At 33.7% G+C, this 20,361-nt stretch overlaps 1 protein-coding gene across 1 annotated transcript in view; it reads right to left on the bottom strand.

Moving 5' to 3' along the window:
- Positions 1–10,825, bottom strand: part of LOC131956567 (uncharacterized) — a 151,822-nt gene extending 140,997 nt beyond the window's left edge. Inside the window, exons 1-13 of the mRNA XM_059321087.1 lie at positions 10,765–10,825; positions 9,113–9,477; positions 8,353–8,477; positions 7,549–7,595; positions 7,335–7,401; positions 6,400–6,534; positions 5,683–5,851; positions 5,467–5,544; positions 3,728–3,784; positions 2,242–2,301; positions 1,526–1,590; positions 1,072–1,219; positions 4–123 (exon numbers count right to left, since the gene is read on the bottom strand). Coding sequence (XP_059177070.1) covers positions 4–123; positions 1,072–1,219; positions 1,526–1,590; positions 2,242–2,301; positions 3,728–3,784; positions 5,467–5,544; positions 5,683–5,851; positions 6,400–6,534; positions 7,335–7,401; positions 7,549–7,595; positions 8,353–8,477; positions 9,113–9,451 — 1,410 coding nt within the window. The 5' untranslated portion in view covers positions 9,452–9,477; positions 10,765–10,825. The remainder of the gene's footprint in view (positions 1–3; positions 124–1,071; positions 1,220–1,525; positions 1,591–2,241; positions 2,302–3,727; positions 3,785–5,466; positions 5,545–5,682; positions 5,852–6,399; positions 6,535–7,334; positions 7,402–7,548; positions 7,596–8,352; positions 8,478–9,112; positions 9,478–10,764) is intronic.
- Positions 10,826–20,361: the final 9,536 nt, after the last annotated feature.

Here is a 20,361-nt window from a genome sequence, read left to right as displayed (position 1 = left end):
TACAGAGCTGCTGTATGAAGGGCTGGCATTCTCCACTTGGCCACCTAGATCAGGTGTGGCCACAACGCTATCTTTCAGCTCTTTCTCACTGAGTGGCCAGGGCAGGCCAGGGCCATCACCAAGCTGTGGGCCATTCAATCAACAGACAGTTCACAAAAAGGTGTGGATAACATGGATATGATTTACAGTTCACAAAAAGGTGTGAATAACACGGATATGACTGACAGTTCACAAAAAGGTGCAGATAACATGGATATGATTAGTTCACAAAAAGGTGTGAATAACATGGATATGATTAGTTCACAAAAGGTGCGGATAACATGGATATGATTGACAGTTCACAAAAAGGTGTAGATAACATGGATATGATTGACAGTTCACAAAAAGGTGCGGATAACACAGATATGATTGACAGTTCACAAAAAGGTGCGGATAACATGGATATGATTGAAAGTTCACAAAAAGGTGCGGATAACATGGATATGATTGAAAGTTCACAAAAAGGTGTGGATAACATGGATATGATTGAAAGTTCATAAAAAGATGCGGATAACATGGATATGATTGAAAGTTCACAAAAAGGTGCGGATAACATGGATATGATTGACGGTTCACAAAAAGGTGTGAATAACATGGATATGATTGAAAGTTCACAAAAAGGTGTGGATAACATGGGTTTGATTGAAAGTTCACAAAAAGGTGCGGATAACATGGATATGATTGAAAGTTCACAAAAAGGTGCGGATAACATGGATATGATTGACAGTTCACAAAAAGGTGCGGATAACATCGATATGATTGACAGTTCACAAAAAGGTGTGGATAACATGGATATGATTGACAGTTCACAAAAAGGTGCGGATTACATGGATATGATTGGATGTTCACAAAAGGTCTGAATAACATGGTTATGGTAAAACTGATTATTAATAACTTTGCGAAAAACAGATTTTTTATATTTCTTAATCACAAAAGGGAGCTAAGTATTACAGAAGGTTCATACAATTGCTGTCTAGTATACACAAACAAACAAAAACAAGTGAATTACCATGTATGACTCAAGTTCCTTACCAGGTCTCTCAGCTCATTCCTAATGGACAGTGGCCACTCAGATACACTGTTGGTCTCAGACTGGTCGGTGTCCTCTTCTATATCCTCTGTAAGTTCTTTCAGTGAAGGCAGTACAATACCATTACTGCACTCGTTAGCGGATTTTAGGCTAAAATATACACATGCATAATATAATCAGCTTAATTATTTTTTTTAAACATAACCTAAAACATGTCACCACAATTAAGTTAATTAGTTCATGTTAATTTTTACTTCCATAAATATAAGAAATAAATGTGTTGTATTTTATTTCAGACAAGCAGGTCAAAAGATGGTTAATTTAGATTAGAAATAAGCTGGGTGCCTTTATCAGTAGTGAGAATATTTTAATGCGTAATAACTAATAAGATACTTAAGTATAAAACACAACTATTTTCCTTATTCAATTTACTACATGCAGGGAAGCAACTCATACCTAGAGATCTCCAGTTGTGATTCTTTGAGCTGTCCTTGCAATTCTCTGTTTTGATTTTTCAGCTCCTAAATAGTGAAGAACCTCTTGAGTCATTACAAATTACTTCCTTCTGAATAGTTTATACAATCATATTTTATAGCATTAAAAATGAACACATTCTCCTCTGCTAAACAATACACTCCTAGAGTTTGTATAATTATTTAGTTTCTGTGATTACAATAATGAAGTTTTATAACGAGTACTTATAATATCAATCTTTAAATGTGAACAAAGTTTTTTACTTTGATGAAAAAAAAATTCAATTATTTAAATCTAAATTAGAAGTAATTTAAATATAAAATACTATATTTTGTACTAATGTTATTTATAAGAAATGAAGGCTCAATAGCAGATTTAGTTTTGACTGTTAGGAAAGTTTCACTTTAGTTGCCTAAGAATTTCAATCTGAACAAACAATAGGTTTCTAAAATGATATATTAACTATAAAATTAAATTTATGTTTTTATGATGCAAACCTTATCATTTTCCCAATAGTAAAAATGTAGTCAGTGAATATAAAGGTTTATTACATGACCTACATCTAACAAGTCTTATGATGCAAATAATCAATAAAAATAAAGGTCAATAACATACATTATAGTAACTAATACTCAATGGTTTATATTATGATACAACTTTAAATCGATTACTTATAACACAATTAAAATGAGTCAAACCTCATTATACTTGGACATCTCTTGTAAGTGGACAGATAACTCTTGATACTTTTCATCTCTCTACAAAAAATCCAACAGAATAGCAATCAACCTTTAAAATGCTTTAGCACCTTCTCGATCTAACTACTACATGCTCAACCAGATAGTTAAAAACACTAGGTGACATTCACACCACATTCACCTGCAACTTAACCAACACAGGTAAACCAGTTAATTTATGCCCTGGGGATTATGCAGGTAACAGGTGCAGTCATTCAGTCATAAAAAAACATTCACTCAACTTTAATTGAATCAACCTCAACACACACATGTTAATTGGGATTAGTTGTTTTTTTTTAGAAATATGCTTCCCATTTTATTAAATTAATAAAGGCATACATTTAAATACTTTATAAATATATATATACCACTAATTGTATTTCAAAAATGCTTTACTATAAACCTATGTAGGTTACATTGTATTGTGATGAATAAATGTAATGTATAATGACTTGTGATATGCAGCAATGAAGTCATAAGCAACCTTTACAGCTAATATGATTAGCCTTATAGAAACAATCCCAAAAGCAAAGACTGATCTGTTACTAATAAAGCATTCAAAATTATATTCATATAATAGAAATATATTATTCTAAACAAAACATAGCAAATATCAAATGATTGCAAGTATTCAATGTTAACTGGCCCTCATAGCAACATTCCGCTAAAAGAACAAAACAGATGTCGCATTGATGGGCTTTGAGAAAAACTGAAAACGAATGCATCTCATGCTGTGTGCTGTATTCACTTTCACAGATGCACAGCTGCATAAAGCTTTTAGCCTACCTACACAACTGTTACGCATTCAGACATTCTATTTGATTCACTTGCTATACAGATATATTGTACTTTTATTTCATATTATTTTCTTTAAGAATATCCAGGGTAGCATGTTATATAACGCATTCAGACATTCTATTTGATTCACTTGCTATACAGATATATTGTACTTTTATTTCATATTATTTTCTTTAAGAATATCCAGGGTAGCATGTTATATAACGCATTCAGACATTCTATTTGATTCACTTGCTATACAGATATATTGTACTTTTATTTCATATTATTTTCTTTAAGAATATCCAGGGTAGCATGTTATATAACGCATTCAGACATTCTATTTGATTCTAAAATTCACTTGCTATACAGATATATTGTATATATATTGTATATATATACAGATATATTGTATTTTTTTCATATTATTTTCTTTAAGAATAACCAGGGTAGCATGTTATATAACACATTCAGACATTCTATTTGATTCTAAATTCACTTGCTGTACAGATATATTGTACTTTTTTTTTCATATTATTTTCTTTAAGAATAACCAGGGTAGCATGTTATTAAAAAAATACACATTTTAAATATTAAAAAGTAAAAAAGCTGAACTTATGCTTCAACCAGGTAAAGAAAAATGGGCTGTAAGAGTTAAAACTGAGCTTACCTCTGTAAGCTTAGAGCTCATGTTTGAACAGGTATCTTTTAACTCCATCACTTTCTCCTGCAATATAAAGTGTACAAAACTATTAGTGAAGTTCCGCACATTATAACATTATGCACATTATATACAAACCAAAGTTTTCCTTGTTGAATGAATCACAGTCACAATTGAGTAGTTTAACGATGAGACTGTGATTGATTCAATAGCAACAACACATGTGTAATTATTGTAGAGTGTGTAGCTAACAGGAATGGTGACACCACACATGTGCTTGGGTGTCATATCTGATTACCCACATGGTGGCCAATACCACAACCTTTATAGTCTGATGGTGCAGTTTGGCACATTTGTAGCCAAATTAAATTTTTTGAATAACCAACCAAAACAAGTTTTTTTTTCTATTTTCTTGTTCTATTTCTCTCAAATAAGTAATAACCTTAACCAAGGCAGACAGTAACAGGGTAAAACATCTGGCCCATCATCACAACTTTTAGAGTATGGTTGTGCAGTTTGGCACATTTATGGCCAAACTAAATTTTTTGAATAACCAACCAAACCAAGGTTTTTTTCTATTTCTTGTTCTATTTCTCTCAAATAAGTAATAACCTTAACCAACGCAGACAGTAACAGGGTAAGGCATCTGGCTCATCATCACAACTTTTAGAGTATGGTGGTGCAGTTTGGCACATTTATATCCAAACTTAATCATTTGAATAAACAAGGTTCTTTCTATTTTCTTGTTCTAATGCTCTTAATCAAGGTAAACAGAAACAGGTGAGGAATCAAGTGTCTACACTATGCAAGTCAAATGACACTGTTTAGCATTTGTTCACCATGTTTTTGCATTTGTGACCAAGAAATATGTGGTAGATGAAGTAGAGTTCATCTGTTTCAATGACCTAGGCCAGGGGTCTCCAAACTACGGCCCCCGAGGTCCTCTCATCCTACAGAAAAAATGTTTGTTGGTGATGGCTGAGGAACATTGCCCAGAAAAATCAAAGACATGCCTGCAAGAAACTGGCCCCCGAACTGAAATTTGATAGTTAATGCGGCCCTCTGACTGAAAAGTTTGGAGACCCCTGACCTAGGCATACAGCACTGTGCCCAGTAACCTTCATTTCTCTAACATGAGTCATGTACCCATCAGAACTGGGTGAAAAGGACATCATACCCCAGGATCTAAACTTGAGACTTTCGGGCTAGAAATCATGAATTCTACCATCCAACCATGCTGTACCTTAATGCTTGAATTACCTGACTGCTGGCAATTGTCTAAAATAATCATTTTAAATACAGCAATCTTGTTAATCTGCTTTAATCAAGACTAGTCAAATAATAGATTGAAACAGATTACAGTAAAATTACCATGTGATGTTTTCATACAGGCTAATAAATCTAATTATAGGATGTCATAATTAGGAGTAAAGTAATGAGTAAGGAAAAACCCAACAATATTACTTTTATGAAGTTTAGGCTGTCAGATTAAAGATATGTTTCAGATATAAATGGAAACATTCAAGTCTTAACACCAACATTAAAGTGTAGTTAGTAAAAAATAATTCAGAAAGTATAAGTTGTACTTTGATTTTAACATGGTAACCCAAATTGCAAATATCGTTATATTTTTGTTTGAATCAGCTATTAAACAAATGAAAGTGAACCATACATTTGAGACTAAAATAATAAAATCTTCAATCAAAAAGTTACTCATGACTGTACAAAGGAAATACAACAGAACTTACTTTACTTTCTGCTAAACAGAATTTCAACTCATTCCCCACATCTTGCGCCTGAGCTAACTCTGAACTCAACTTGGCAATCTGTCAGTATAAACAAGGAAGGATAAATAGTAGAGCACACTTGTCTATTTCATGAGTCAACTTCAGTGTACATACTACTTCATCAATTCAGTACCACCCAATATATGAAACAAATAAGAATTAATAGCATGAACCCACCTCTATATGGCAACTATTGAGCTGGTTTTGTAAGGTCAACTTTTCCTGATTAAGTAGAATTATTTTTTTCTTCAGTTCATCCATGTCTTTGTTAGACACCATCAACTGCTGCCTGAGTTCCTCATTTTCTGACTCTGTTTCATTGAGAATATCCAGCTGCTCTTGAAGTCTGCTCAGTAAAACAATTTTAACCATTAACACTGTAAAGCAAGTTTGTTTCATTTAGAATATGTAGCTGATTTCAATATAACATTTGTATATATTATCACTACAAATGTAAGTTGGTTTCATTTACAATATCAAGATGTTCTTGTAGCCTGCATATTAAAACATTTGTAACCATCAACAACCCAATGTAAGTTTTAATATTATACACTGTCCTTTTTAAACAAGATCAGATAACACACTGAAATATTTGGGAGATCAAAGAGCAGCAACCCAATGTTTAAAAAATAATTTTTTAAATTCTCAGTTGCTGACCTTTGTCAAAATTCACTGTCTTGCATAATTTGAACCAAACAATATAAATATAGTCAGATTGTAAAAAAAATGTTTAATGTTATTTTAGCAAGTTCTTTTAATTTTAAAAATAGACACTTTTTTAAACAATCACTTTAACTTTAAGCAACAAAAATACTACATGTGATTAAAGGGCAGTAACTGTAATATTAATTTCTTATTTTATTGGCATGTTTAAAGACAAGTAAATTTCTTTACCTTCTGATCTGTGACCTTGCTGCCCCAAGCTCATGGTATTGTTTGACCAGCTCTTCCTCCTTGATATCAATTGTTGCCCGAGCCTCCAGGTTTTCCCTGGTTAACTTAAGGTTGTGATACTGCGAGTCTGCTAATCTGCTCGACAAGTCATTCACTGATGCTCTGCGGAGGTATACAGTTTTAAAAAATATATATATATGATTCCGAGGAAAACAGCACAACAAAACACTGCACAAACAGATAAATGCACACACAAATACAAACTACTTATACTAATATACTTAGATTTTTTTCTTGTTTTGTGGAAAAATGTTATATTACACAAAAAGTACATGTGTCCATTCTTTGTTAATGTCTAAAAATGCTCAAGTTAAGAAAAATAACAAAGATCTTTTTTGAGCGTAGTTTTCTGTTGTATATCTTTCCGGTCACTGAAACTGTTTTCACTTTAAGGATACTGTACTATTGTACTTTTTTTACCATTTCTTTTTCAGTTTTTGTATGATAATTTAGGTAGGCAAAAAGGTAACAGTTGTTGGCCTATTAAAAATCTTTTGAGTAATGGTTAACCCTAATTCCTTGCCCTCACTAATTTTGGATGTTGTTAGCTTATATAGATCAACATAATCTCTATAATTGTTGTGTAAAATGATTCAGACATTAGGCTTTACATATAATAAGGATATTGTTTTTAAACTTTTTATGTCAGCCCATGTTTTTTAAAAAACATGGCTAAATATTTGAAACTCACTCAATCTATAATTCTGTTTTAATTTTTTTTTTATCTTATTATTAAAAAGAAAAAAAATAATTATAATTTAAGAAATTACTGTCTTAAGGACAAGATAACCCTAGGATCGTCATATAATTAACATTATTATTTCCCCTGTTTTAAAATAGCAGGTTTAGAATAAGATGAGAAAGACTGTACTAACCTGTCATCAATGAGACTCTCTTCAACAGATATCTCCAGACCAGCATTTTCTCTCAAACTTTCATTAACTAGAAACAAATACACAGAATGTTATATACATCATATACAATAAATATAATATTAACAACCAAAAGATGTAGGCCTATAATTTATTTAGTAGTAATACAACAAGTTAAAAACTAATTTACAAGAACATTAAAAGAAAAATTTCTTACATGACATTATAATAGAGTCAGCATTTGGTTGTTCTATGCTTGAGTTCCTGTCAATGTAATGCACACATAAAAACAATAACAAAATAATTTTTCATTTTTAAATAATAACTGACTTAATTGTACATTTTTTAAGCTTTTGAATGTTTTAACAACCATAAGTAGAAACACAAAAAGACTATTTTCATGTAGCCTACATGGTTTTACCTACATAAATAAATTATTTTTAGCAAATCTATATAGTTTAACTTACTTTAAGATTTATCTTCAATTAGCATACAAGATTTTACTTACTATAAGAAGTACTTTACCTTAGACTGAAGGTTTTCAATGCATAGAAGAAGTAGGGACTACTATCAGTTAGCCTACAAGGTTTTACTTACACAGAGAAAGTTATTTTACTTACACAGAACAAGTTGTTTTCACTTACACAGAGAAAGTTTTTTTACTTACACAGAGAGTTTTTTTTTTACTTACACTGAGAAAGTTTTTTTACTTATACAGAGAAAGTTTTTTACTCACATAGAACAATTTTTTTTTTACTTACACAGAGAAAGTTTTTTTTACTAACATAGAGAAAGTTTTTTTTACTTACATAGAGAAAGTTTTGTTTACTTACATAGAGAAAGTTTTGTTTACTTACATAGAGAAAGTTTTTTACTTACATAGAGAAAGTTTTGTTTACTTACATAGAGAAAGTTTTTTTTACTTACATAGAGAAAGTTTTTTTACTTACATAGAGAAAGTTTTTTTACTTACATAGATGAAGTTGTTTCTACTTACACAGAGAAAGTTTTGTTTACTTACATAGATGAAGTTTTCATCTCACTGATCCACTGAGAAAGTCCACTCTGAAGAGTGTCAATGCCCACTTCTGCATTCATATTATCTGGGTCTAGAATCTCAATCAAGCTACCAACAGCACCATCTTCCTAAAATTATTATTTTTTATTATTCAGAGAGGAAATGTTTTAAATAAATTTGTTTTTCAATATAAAATATTTTATTTGATGTGAATTATCTATAGTGATAGTGTGAAAGCATGGTCAAATGGTAAAGTGTTTGGCTGCTAGCCCATAGGTCTTGAGTTTGCATCTCCGTTCCGACTTATGACTATGGGATGTCTCTGAGTCCACCCAGCTCTGGTGAGTACCTGACTTACATTGGGGAAAGTAAAGGTGGCTGGGTATAGTGCTGACCACACCATCCCTTCATATGCTGAGGTCAAGAAACATATGAACTCTACTGAAAATAGTTTGATACAGTTTAGGTCACAAACAATAAGTTTTAATAGCCTTCGATTTTTGGGTTGCTATTTTTTTTTTTTTTGCTTTTCTGTAGCAAATATATAAGTATGTTCTTCTTTTAACCTTAAAGATTAAGGAAAAAGAATGATTACCTTTTAATATACAACATTTTAACATGAGTTTAAAATAATTTGATAAAACACACATTTTTTTTATTTTTAAATAGTCACATAAGATAAAAAAAATGTAGGTGTAATTATTTGAATTTCTGACCAATAATAGTACATATTAAAATGAAAGATATAGGCTTTAAAACTTACCTGTAAGTTTGCATCAATACTAGTCCTCAAATAATCCACAAGATCTGACACCCTGACCTTTCCTAGACCCCTGGGGTCACAGGCCTCAAACCACTTCTCAATGAGATAAACATCACAGTGGATATCACTACCTGCCCTTGATTGCAACTCAGCTGATCTACAGCTAACTAGTTCAAGATTATCCATATTCACAGAGAACTCATTGAAGCAGGGCTCTGTCCTGCTGTTGTTGTTATTGTTGGTTTGGTCCTCGGTCTCTTTATGTCCCAGATCAGTGACCTGGTTTTGACCAGTGTAATGAACAGCCTCAGGCCTAGCCCCTTGAAAGGTGTAGCTCATTATGGCTGGGCTGGGCTCCTTGTCAACTGGGTGTAAATAACAGTATCAGGTTTAAGACTCAGTGGTTGTAGCTAAAGACTTAGGCTAAGGTAGGGGGTTTGGTCAATTATAAAAAGCTGATAAAACAGACCTTGATCTTTTACAACATTAATTAATTTATAGACCTACCTAATGCTAGAGGTATAAGTATTGTTGTATATAAAAGAAACTCAATAGAGATGTAAAAAAATTGTTTTAAATAGCCTATAGGTCTATAGATCTAGTCTAGGTATATTCACTAAAACATTTTTTTTTAAATTTTACAATTAGGCCTACTTACTTGTAGACTACCAGGTCTATCCAAAAAAAAAACTAAGCATTATATAAAATCTAATAAAGTAAAAAACAAACACACTACTACTTAATTAAGTCAAAAGTCGTAAACTTAAGTAAACCTATAGATCTAATTAAAAAAAATTAGCATCTGTTTCTTTCTCAGCTTATCACATTATTTAAAAAGAAAACACTGAACACTCATACATACTATTATACAGATCTAGTAAAGTAATAAGGCTTATTCAGTAATATTCATTAGGTGATTCTATTAGTTAGGATAGATTTTTATTATAAATTCTAGCATATTAAAAAGTCTTAACTTAATTATTATTCTAGACATCTATCTACTATTTATACCTAGTCTGCTACTAGACTCCAGCTGATCTAATTCTAATCTAGATTTGGACCTATAATGGTCACGCTGGACAATTCACGCACTGGATAGTGAATAGAATAGTGCCTGATCCTGAGTGATACTTGTGATAATGATACTAATACAAATATAATATTTATTACTTCATACTTATACTCTATAATTATAAGGCCTAGATCTAGGTTCTAGATCTCTTATCTAGAAATCTAGATTAATTTATTTATGCTAAATCTAGAATGAGAATTATGATCATTATGAATGATGAGTTAAAGACCGAAGTTAAATTTGACAAAATACCCCAAAAAGGCTCTTGGCTCTTATTGACTTCTTATAAATTATTATTATATTATTATTAGATCTAGATCTCGATTAGCCTAGCCATTAGGGGTCTAACTAAATTATATTTATATTATTATTAACCAAAAGCCTCCTCTTGTAGTATGTGGGACCTCTTGGACTTGGCATTTGTGGGCCTTTGCGCTTTGGCCTCTTAGTTTTTTTTAATTAAATTTAAATAGATTAATTTGGTGGCATTTATTGTTATATTCCCTAACATCTAGACTATATTCTAGATCTAGATTAGTCTAGATTTAGAATAAAGATTAAGGGTGTAGCCTTGATTTACAGATTTGGACTTCAGTTTGTCAATGACTGCTCATAACTCATTCCATTGACGGAAATGTCGGCTTTTATAAACACTTTATTTTCGACAATTTTATTCTTTTATCAAAAAAGATTGAAAGCCCTTCAAAAATGTCCCTCCATTATAAGAAGATTATAAAAAATATTGGCAGACAGCCTAAAGGTAGAGAAAAAGAAAGGCTGTAAATCTAATTTGTCTAAATATTATTTTACTTTAAAAACATCTGTAAAACTAACTGGCATGTTTACTGTTAGGTTTTTTTCTGTTAGGTGTTTTTCTGTTTAGGCCTAGCCTTTTTATTTTTAACACACGCTTAGTGTCATAGTCTAGGCAGGGCATTGGGGCCGTATTTTTAAAGTTGAGTAAGCTCTGAAGAAAGTTATTTTTTAAAATCTATAACAAACATAATAAGCATTGAAAACACACCACCCCCTATCACCAGAGTTTCTTCCAGGCAACTCTTCCCCCGAACGAAATGAAATTTATATAATTTGTATAGAAAATATATACTTTCAACAGTGTCCGCCCCCCCCCCCCCCCGAAGAAAGTCTACCGCCCCCCCCCCCCCCCGAAAATTTCAAGTGCCCCCCCCCCCCCGGAGAAAAAAGTCCGGAAGAACACTGCCTATCACTTCAACACCCTGATTGCCCAGACTCTACACATTTTTTTTTAAGTGTTTACTAAATTACTATTATGTTAATGCAATAGTTATTTCTTTGAAGATTTCTAAGGGGGTCATCCATAAATGCAGAGTTTCTTCCTGTCATCTCTTCGGTGGGGATCTGGAAAAAGGCCGACATGGACAAAAGGCCGACACGGACAAAAGGCCGACATGGATAAAAGGCCGACAAGTCAAAAGGCCGACATCCAAAAGGCCGACAAGTTTTATAAATAACAAACTAGAATTACAGGCATGTTTAATATCTAAAATATGTAATTATATACGACTTTTTAAGTTTCTCATAAATATTCGTAGGTACATACAATAGGATAAAATAAAACACACGATGTAGCCAATTATTTGTTGCCGATATATTGGTCCATATATAGGGAAATCACAGGGGTAAGTTTACACAAAAAATAAAAATAACTTACCAATTTTGGCACACTTGTATCACAATCACAACAGAATTAATGAATCCAACGAATATAGTATACACTTTTTTTCACGCTATTCGCAATGGACGAAACTAAAATATAATTCAAATTTTGTCTGTATTTAACATGTAGTCAAGTCAAGGCACGCGACTTTTCTACTTCATTCGGTATCTTTGACCTCCAGTCGCACGGACCCCATTGACCAGCTTATAAGGATCGCAACATGCATTGTCTCTTCGCGTTCTACCTTCTTGCATGTAGGCGATGATGCCGGCAGCTTTTGACTTGGTTCTTTGATGATTATCTCACCTCGATTATATAGAAGGAGCTACGAAAGACAGCAGTGACCGCATCTCGCTGATCTTTTGTGTTTGAGACACTCCCGTAATCTCCAGTCGCTTGACCCGATGGTTCACCTTATAAGGATATCAACTAGCACAGTCTCTTCTCTTGAACGTTTCGCCTTTTTCATGCCTTATTTCGATGGTAGTCAAGATAGGAGCTATTCAGTAAAACATATTTTTCCGATATCAGTATGTTTTATGCTTGTCGGCCTTGTGGTTTGTCGGCCTTATGGTCTGTCGGCCTTATGGTATGTCGGCCTTACGTCCTATCGGCCTTTTGGCTGTCGGCCTTTTGTCCATGTCGGCCTTTTGTCCGTGTCGGCCTTATGTCTTGTCGGCCTTTTGCCCTACACCCCTCTTTGTACACCCCCCCCCCCGAAGAAAGTCTACCGCCCCCTCCACCCCCCCCCCCCCCCGAACGAAATGAAATTTATATAGAACATATATACTTTTAACAGTGTCCGCCCCCCCCCCCGAAGAAAGTCTACCAGACCCCCTGAAAATTTCAAGTGCCCCCCCCCCCCCCGGAGAAAAAAGTCTGGAAGAAACACTGCATAAATGACGTCACGCTTTCTTGACGATTTTTACCTCCCCCCTTCCTTCCGTCACACATAGTCACAAAAAGCCTGACACCCCCTAAAATGACGTCACACCTCAGCGCAGCCTACAACCCCCTTCTAATATGCAGTTGAATTTTTCTTAAAATTTTTTCCAAAATCTTGTCTGAACTCTGTCAACATAGAGTATTTTAATCAATTCCTATAACAATTTATTAAACAGTTTCCTAAAACGCGAAGTAACGGCTAAAATTCGTTTTCAACATTGCACTTTTATTATGCAAAAGTGTGAGGTCACACCACCTGGAACTTCCCCCACCCCTCTTCATCATCACACACCGTCACAAAATTACGGACCGCCCCCCCCCCTCCCCTACGAGTGTGACGTCATAAATAGACGACCCCTAACCTTAATAGAACAGGAAGTCATGTTGTACTTCTTTCCAAAATATTTAATTTTGGTTGAAAAATATGCTTTCTGGCAACTTTTTCGTTCTTTATTTTACTTTAATTATTACGTGTCAACTTGTTATGCAGTTGACTCCGATTTCAGCCTGCTTTTCTTTTTGTATTTGCGGCCATAGCCTTTGTCCATCCCAGAACAAAATACAAGGCCGCAGTTGTTTTTTTTTTTTTTCATTTCGAAATTGTCTTACCTGGAAGCGATGCTTTCCCCAGCTATCGAGCCACAATTGCCCGAGGGATCGAACTCGAGACTTTTTGGTTTAGCAACCGACTCGACAACGCCGACCCCTCTTTCTGGCAACAACCATTTGGAACCACTGAACCAGCTTTCCAGGCCTATAAGATCTAGTCTAAATGCGATGTGATCACGGCTTTTCCGTGATAAGTACCTTAGGGCGCAAATCAGTAGCGTCCAAATAAGGGGGGTGGGGGGTGGGGCAGCACACTGCAAATGACAACATGGTAGTACATATTGGCCTACATGTATTTATATAAGTATATACATGTATATTTTTTAATATGTCTTTTTTGTTTTATATTTTAATAACTTAATTAACGAATAGTTTACAACAATTGTTTGAGAAATATGGTGGTAGTCTATATTTACAACATAAAGTAATTAACTTTTAAAGCGTTTTCAGTATATTCTATTATTTGAAAATTTTAATATTAAAATAAAAGACCATAGTAAAGTTAAGGACACAACTGCTAATTACATTTGTTTTTAAATATTTGTTATAAAAAGTTAAATATTTCTGTAAATAATATTTTTTTTTAAATTAGTAAATCGCCTCCCTTGATTTTGCCCGATCTACACAAGGGAAGTAATTAGTTTATATAGTAACCGCCAAATTTTGATAAGTCGTGGACCAAGAAATCGAAATCATGTTTCTCTCACAAAAGATTCCACCTCAATTGATCTATAAAGTAAATCATTGTTAGGTCACATTGATCAGAGGTCAGTGGCTAATGTGTGGGTGAGTTTATGGTCATTTCCCGCAATTCAATTTTTTCCCAGTTTCAATGCCATGAAAACTTTTAAAAACTCCCAGTAAATTTCCATTAACCACGACAACTCAAAAATACGTTAAACCAATTAGAATTTAGTTGGTTATTTAAAAATTATATTATTTCATGATTATTAAATTCAGTAACAAAAGGGGAGAAAACAAGGTTTAATAATAGTATCAAAGGCAGATTAATCTCTTTTGAGTTATTGATTTTGTCTTGAACAAAATACTTTTTACAGAGGGATTGACTGTTTAATTAAAGATAAATGTCCACGGAAAAAAAATACGGAAAAAAAATAATAATAAACAGTGATGTCTATGAAAGGATGTAAAACCCGCTGATCCTGTTACTTACATCTAAATTCTGCTCGTAACTCAAAGCAAAAAAAAAGAGCTCTCTCGAAAACCTCGTATTTCAGGGCACTCGTATGTCAATATACCAATATATATATATATATATATATATATATATATATATATATATATATATATATATATATATATATATATATATATATATACAAAAAATATTTTGTTACATGCAATAGAAGTGGCATCCAGTTGACACTTGTCTATTATGTCAACCAGACAACTGCAATGTTAGTTTAACGAGTGCATACACCACTACACACATACACTGTTGTACTCAACTTGCCTTTACTAATATTAGAAAATCCACAGGTGCCTAGTCATTTCCTCTTGGGATATTTAAACACATCACAAATCGCTACAACTATGCCACCTTTTATATCTCCTTTTGGGTCCCCATCTGTGTCTCCTGTCTGATTGAAAACATTTGTTTTTAAGTAGTGGTCCAGGCGTGTACAGGTAAACCATTGATTTCATTATTTCTTACCTCCCTTCCCCCCTGCCCCGTACACTGTAAGCAGATCAGGTAACCCCTAGCGTGTCACCAGCCAAGAATAACAAGGAAAGATAACCGTCGCACCAGTGTCGCCTTGTTGTATTGCTAAGGGCAATAATTAGTTTGTTACACTTAGTAGCCTAGTATGTGTCGTGGTTATAGATTTCTCTTTATTTTTTCGCAAAATAAACAATGGTGTTCCTACCTTGCATGGGCTTAATTAAGCATCATATTGCATCGCGGATAATATTTATGTTGTTTATTGCTAATATGGAAGTTCAGTTTTATTTGTGTACAAAGTTCTGATCTTTTAAATTCCGAGTTTAATCATAAGCTTGTATAACACATTAAAAGCTTAGGTGTATATCAATATTATCATAATTTTTAGTTAAGATTTCGTGTTTTTTTCCCAAAATAACGGACTTGTCACTTTTAAATTTTTTAAAATTTTCTACTTAAGCGTATGTCCAAACGTATTTCAAACCCATTTTATATGTATTTTGCTTATTGATATTGTCAATCGTTATGACGTTAGCACTCATGTTCTGTGCTTTTTCAAATTAGGCGCACTTACAAATTTCTATTTTTTTAATTGCGCGTTAAAAATTCAGGAGCGTATTTTGGGCGTTGGTTATGAGTGATGTTAAACCGTCCATAAAGAATGATTAAATTATGCTAGATCCAAATCTTGTAAACCTTGTTTTATTTGTCATGCTTCAGCTGATTTAAATCGTACATGTCATTTGTTTGAACGGGTTGTCCTTGACATAAATGTACGTTTAAAATATTCGATGCTTTATAGTTTTGGTAACTAATCCTAATCCCCATAAGACAAAGCCATAAAAATCACCAGAACTAAATCTAATTCTAAATCTAGTTTACCCAATACATAACCAATACACAAGACGGCAAAGGAAAACGAAAACAAACCTTTGTGTAAAAATCTTCCTTCTCATCCATTCGGCATTACCGTCATGCGCTATCGACTAAACCATTCTGCTCAATAATCTCCCATAATGCCCTGTCAACCATTGTTCTAACATCTCCCATAATGCCCTGTCAACCATTGTTCTAACATCTCCCATAATGCCCTGTCAACTATTGTTCTAACATCTCCCATAATGCCCTATCAACCATTGTTCTACCTTCTCCCATAATGCCCTATCAACCATTTTGCCCTACCATATCCCATCAAACCCTATTTAAATGATCTAATTACTTACAATTAGCGCCTAATTAACTATTCTAGCACTAACTCAACAGCCAGGGGGTCGGTGATTCGAGTGGACGTTATGACGTAATACCGAGCGTTGAAGTGCTATACATATTTCAACAGCCTTAGTCGGCCATGATTAAAAGATAAAAGGTCACACGCTACTGTACGAAAATTTGGGATTTAGGATTCATGTCCTAGTTTAAAATATAAAATAACATGACCTAGCATCAGTACTACTTAGGTGAATACTTGACGTTTATCTCTACGGAGCCGAAACCTAAGCCTTAAGCTAAAACCTAACCCGAGACTTAATCAATATTATCGACATACTATCAAAACAGTACGGCGTGCCCTAAGCGATAGAGCGCTAGACTTCTTACCTGAAAGTCTCGAGTTCGTATCCGGTTAGTAGAACGTCCTTGAGTCTCCCCAGTTCTAACGTGTACCTAACTCATGTTAGGGAAAGTAAAGGCGGCTGGGCAAAGTGCTGACCACACTTTCCCTTCATATGCTGAGGTCAAGAAATATATGAGCTCTATTTCACCTGCCCAATGATCGCTAGGTCTAAAGATGAACTTTTTACTTTTTTTTTCACTTTTCATCTATGCAATTATTTGGCTAGGGCCAATAAAAAAACCTAACTCATGTTAGGGAAAGTAAAGGCGGCTGTGCATAGTGCTGACCACACTATCTCTTTATATGCCGAGATCAGAGAAACAAGTGAACTCTACTTCACTTGCCCTATAGACCGTCAGGTTTGAAAGGGGAACGTTTTTTTACTTAATAAAAAAAAATAGCTAATGATTAAAGAAATAACTGTTTACAACTGTGACTGTATGTATTCAACGCTTCCGATTGTCAAGTAATTCTTATCTGATCCAATGTGAGTTGAGTTCCCATCAGAGTTGGGTGGACTCAGGGACGGTCTACTGAACTCATGCCACACGGGCTAGCAATCCAGCTCTCTACCGCTAGACCACTCCGTCCCCATTAGTAGATTAGCAAACACTTTTATTTAATATTAGGATTAGTAGAGTCAGGGTGTTGTGGTGATATGGGGATGTTATATTATCTCTATATAATATATATATATATATATATATATATATATATATATATATATATATATATATATATATATATATATATATATATAATATTATCTATATATATATATATATATAATTCTCCTTACCATGGAAAACCAGTTTTCTGTCTTTCATTGCTTTACTCTCCTTGGCCATTCCGATTGACTACAAGGAGAGGTTGAGGGCAGTTTTAAAAAAAAAATATTTGAATTGATGAAGTAATTCTAAACAGCTTTTCAACGGCTTATATTCAATACAAAAATACGAAAATGAGTGTAATCGATGGTTGCAAAACAGCTTCAAGTTTTTTTTAAATGCAACTATAATTTTATCGCTTTCCCTATTTTTTTAAAGATTTAAAAAAAAAAATGAGCATGAATACATAGACTTTTCAAGCCTAGTGTTTAAAAAAAAAAGAAAAGCTTAAATAATTCTGTAAAGCCAAGTAGCAGTCTACATTCTTAATTTCGACTTCCAGTGATCATCTGTCGTTTGGGGTTTATAGAAGGCCGTCTTCGTCTACTCATATATATATATATATATATATATATATATATATATATATATATATATATATATATATATATAGAGAGAGAGAGAGAGAGAGAGAGAGAGAGAGAGAGAGAGAGAGAGAGAGAGTTCATGTTGAAATTTTTATTAGGTCTATGTTCTTAACTTTAAGTGATGTTGTAAATGCGATTCATTGTTCTAATTTAGTTTGTTGGAGACTTTCTCTATAAAAAAAAAAAAAAAAAAAAAAAAAAAACACGACCCGTAGGATTTAAAACTAAGCCTCCCGTAAACTATTCCCCAGGGCGGGCTAAAGCTATTATGGGCGGGCTACGTCTACTACCTCTAAGCACGTATCACACAGCGCGTGTGGTCGAGAGTACATGCATTGTTTATAAGCAATGGCGGCTGGCGCATGCGCATGTGTTGTGATGGTACGTCGTGCTCTAGTTCTTACGCCATTGTAGCTTGTAGTGTTTTAAAAATAAAATAAAATAAAAAATATCCAAAAAAAATGTTATTTTAATTTGATATTGATTTAAAGGAGGTACGTAGCATGATAGACTATAGAAACTTTGAGACGGGAATAATAGTCCTACCTGTTTTCTGTGCGTCTGGTAGTCGTTAAATATATCAATCAACATATATGATCTTCTGCGTATTTTCAGTCATCGCTCGTGGGAGGGAGTGTAGGTGGGGGGGGGGGGGGGCGGACGGACGACAATGCCCTAAGAACGTGTCTACCCCATCCCCTCCTGCTTGGACGAACTAGAAAATTGTTAAATTTAAATAAAATTGTTATACTTTAACCACTATCAGTTCCAACCCCTCCCCCCCACCCTCAGCCCAAAAGTTTCAATTGTCAGGAAAAACCCTAACGGTCCTAGAGGTTAGTATTTGGTTCAGGTTCAGGTCTAGGTGTGAAGGCTAACTCTATTAATATACGTGTATATTGTTATTCAATTCTAGATTAGCCTAACTACAGCCCTAAAACACTCAAACAGTAACTCTAACCGAGAAAATTTCACAACTTCAATTCAGTCAACTACAGTGTTTCTTTCCAAATTATAAAAATTCCATTTTGTTCGTCGGGCTGGTGTGGGATAGGCTTTCTTTGGGGTGGGGGGGGGCAACCCCCCTCCCCCGAAGATGCCTGGAAGAAACTCTGGTCAACTACAACGTGCTAATCCTAATGCCAAACAGTTTTATACATTCAATAGACAAGTGCCACTAATACTATATTGTTTATCCCTCATTTACATTAATGTTTTTTTTCACTAGCTATTTTGCAATCAAGTTTATCAGGTAAAAACAAGTAAAATATAATTCCTAACCACTTTTTCTAATTGTTTTCAAATATCAAACACTGGACGGAATGTGAGTTCATTTTATTTTAACTTTCTGTATCTGGAGTCTATAAATCGAATACGTTCATAAATTATTAAAAAACACCACAAGTATTGAAAGAGAATTGATTGACAATAAATATGTGACTGTAAAGATTAACTCGTCACCATTTACCTGACATTTCTAAAACGATTTTCCGATGGTGATGGTTTTCTAGAAGATGTAGACAAATCAGATAAATAGCCTAAAGGCTTTCAGTTTTAAGTGATTCATCATTCTTGAACTGGATCATTAAATGTGGATAGATGTTTGATCGGACAGGTGATTTTGAGGTCACGTGTCTACTCGTGTCTATAAATTGTGTTGTATTTGTTTATTATTGGATACCTATTAGACCTGGGTTAACTCTAATAAGAACTTTAAAAAATGTTATTAAATACGTTCACAATAGGGCTTGTAAGTAGGTCACCAACTTCTTATCATACTAGCCAGCTAGTATTTTTCAAACCAATTGTGAAAATGTTTATTAAATCGGTAAAAAAGAAAGAAAGTTACTTACGCTATTGTTAAGTTATTTAAAATCGTAAAAACTGATAATTATCTTTGAGAATTCATCTGACCCTGGCTAACGAGATTTGAAATTTTAAGTAAGAGAAGCAAAGAGACTGACAAGCCCTATTACAAAATTCACTTTATAAACACTGAGATAATAGAGTTTGTTCGTTTAGTTTACATTGAATATTTCTCTCAAATATATGACTCCCCTAAGTTCAATGTATCACTTTTTGTTTTACTACTGCATGACCTTTATAATTATGTCCTCTGTATGACCTTTAATAGACATCTGCAAGGCCTCTATATGGCTACCGTGCGACCATATTTTGACCACTATGTGACGTATAAATGGCCATCCTTATGAACCCTCAATGACAGTTAAGTATGTCTACAACTGTATCATTTATATTGATACTTGGAATGTAACCATTTCACCTGACTTCTTTAATTGATACGAGCAGAACGGCCTCGCTCTACAAGGCTTGAGGCTTAATGTAGGTCCGATATATATATATATATATATA

The sequence above is a fragment of the Physella acuta genome, unplaced genomic scaffold (genome assembly GCF_028476545.2).
Source record: "Physella acuta isolate Inbredline_101_S28 unplaced genomic scaffold, ASM2847654v3 ptg001160l, whole genome shotgun sequence".
Taxonomy (NCBI): Eukaryota; Metazoa; Mollusca; class Gastropoda; family Physidae; genus Physella; species Physella acuta.
The sequence above is the reverse complement of the archived record's forward strand: the minus strand, read 5'-3'. Positions and strand labels throughout refer to the sequence as shown.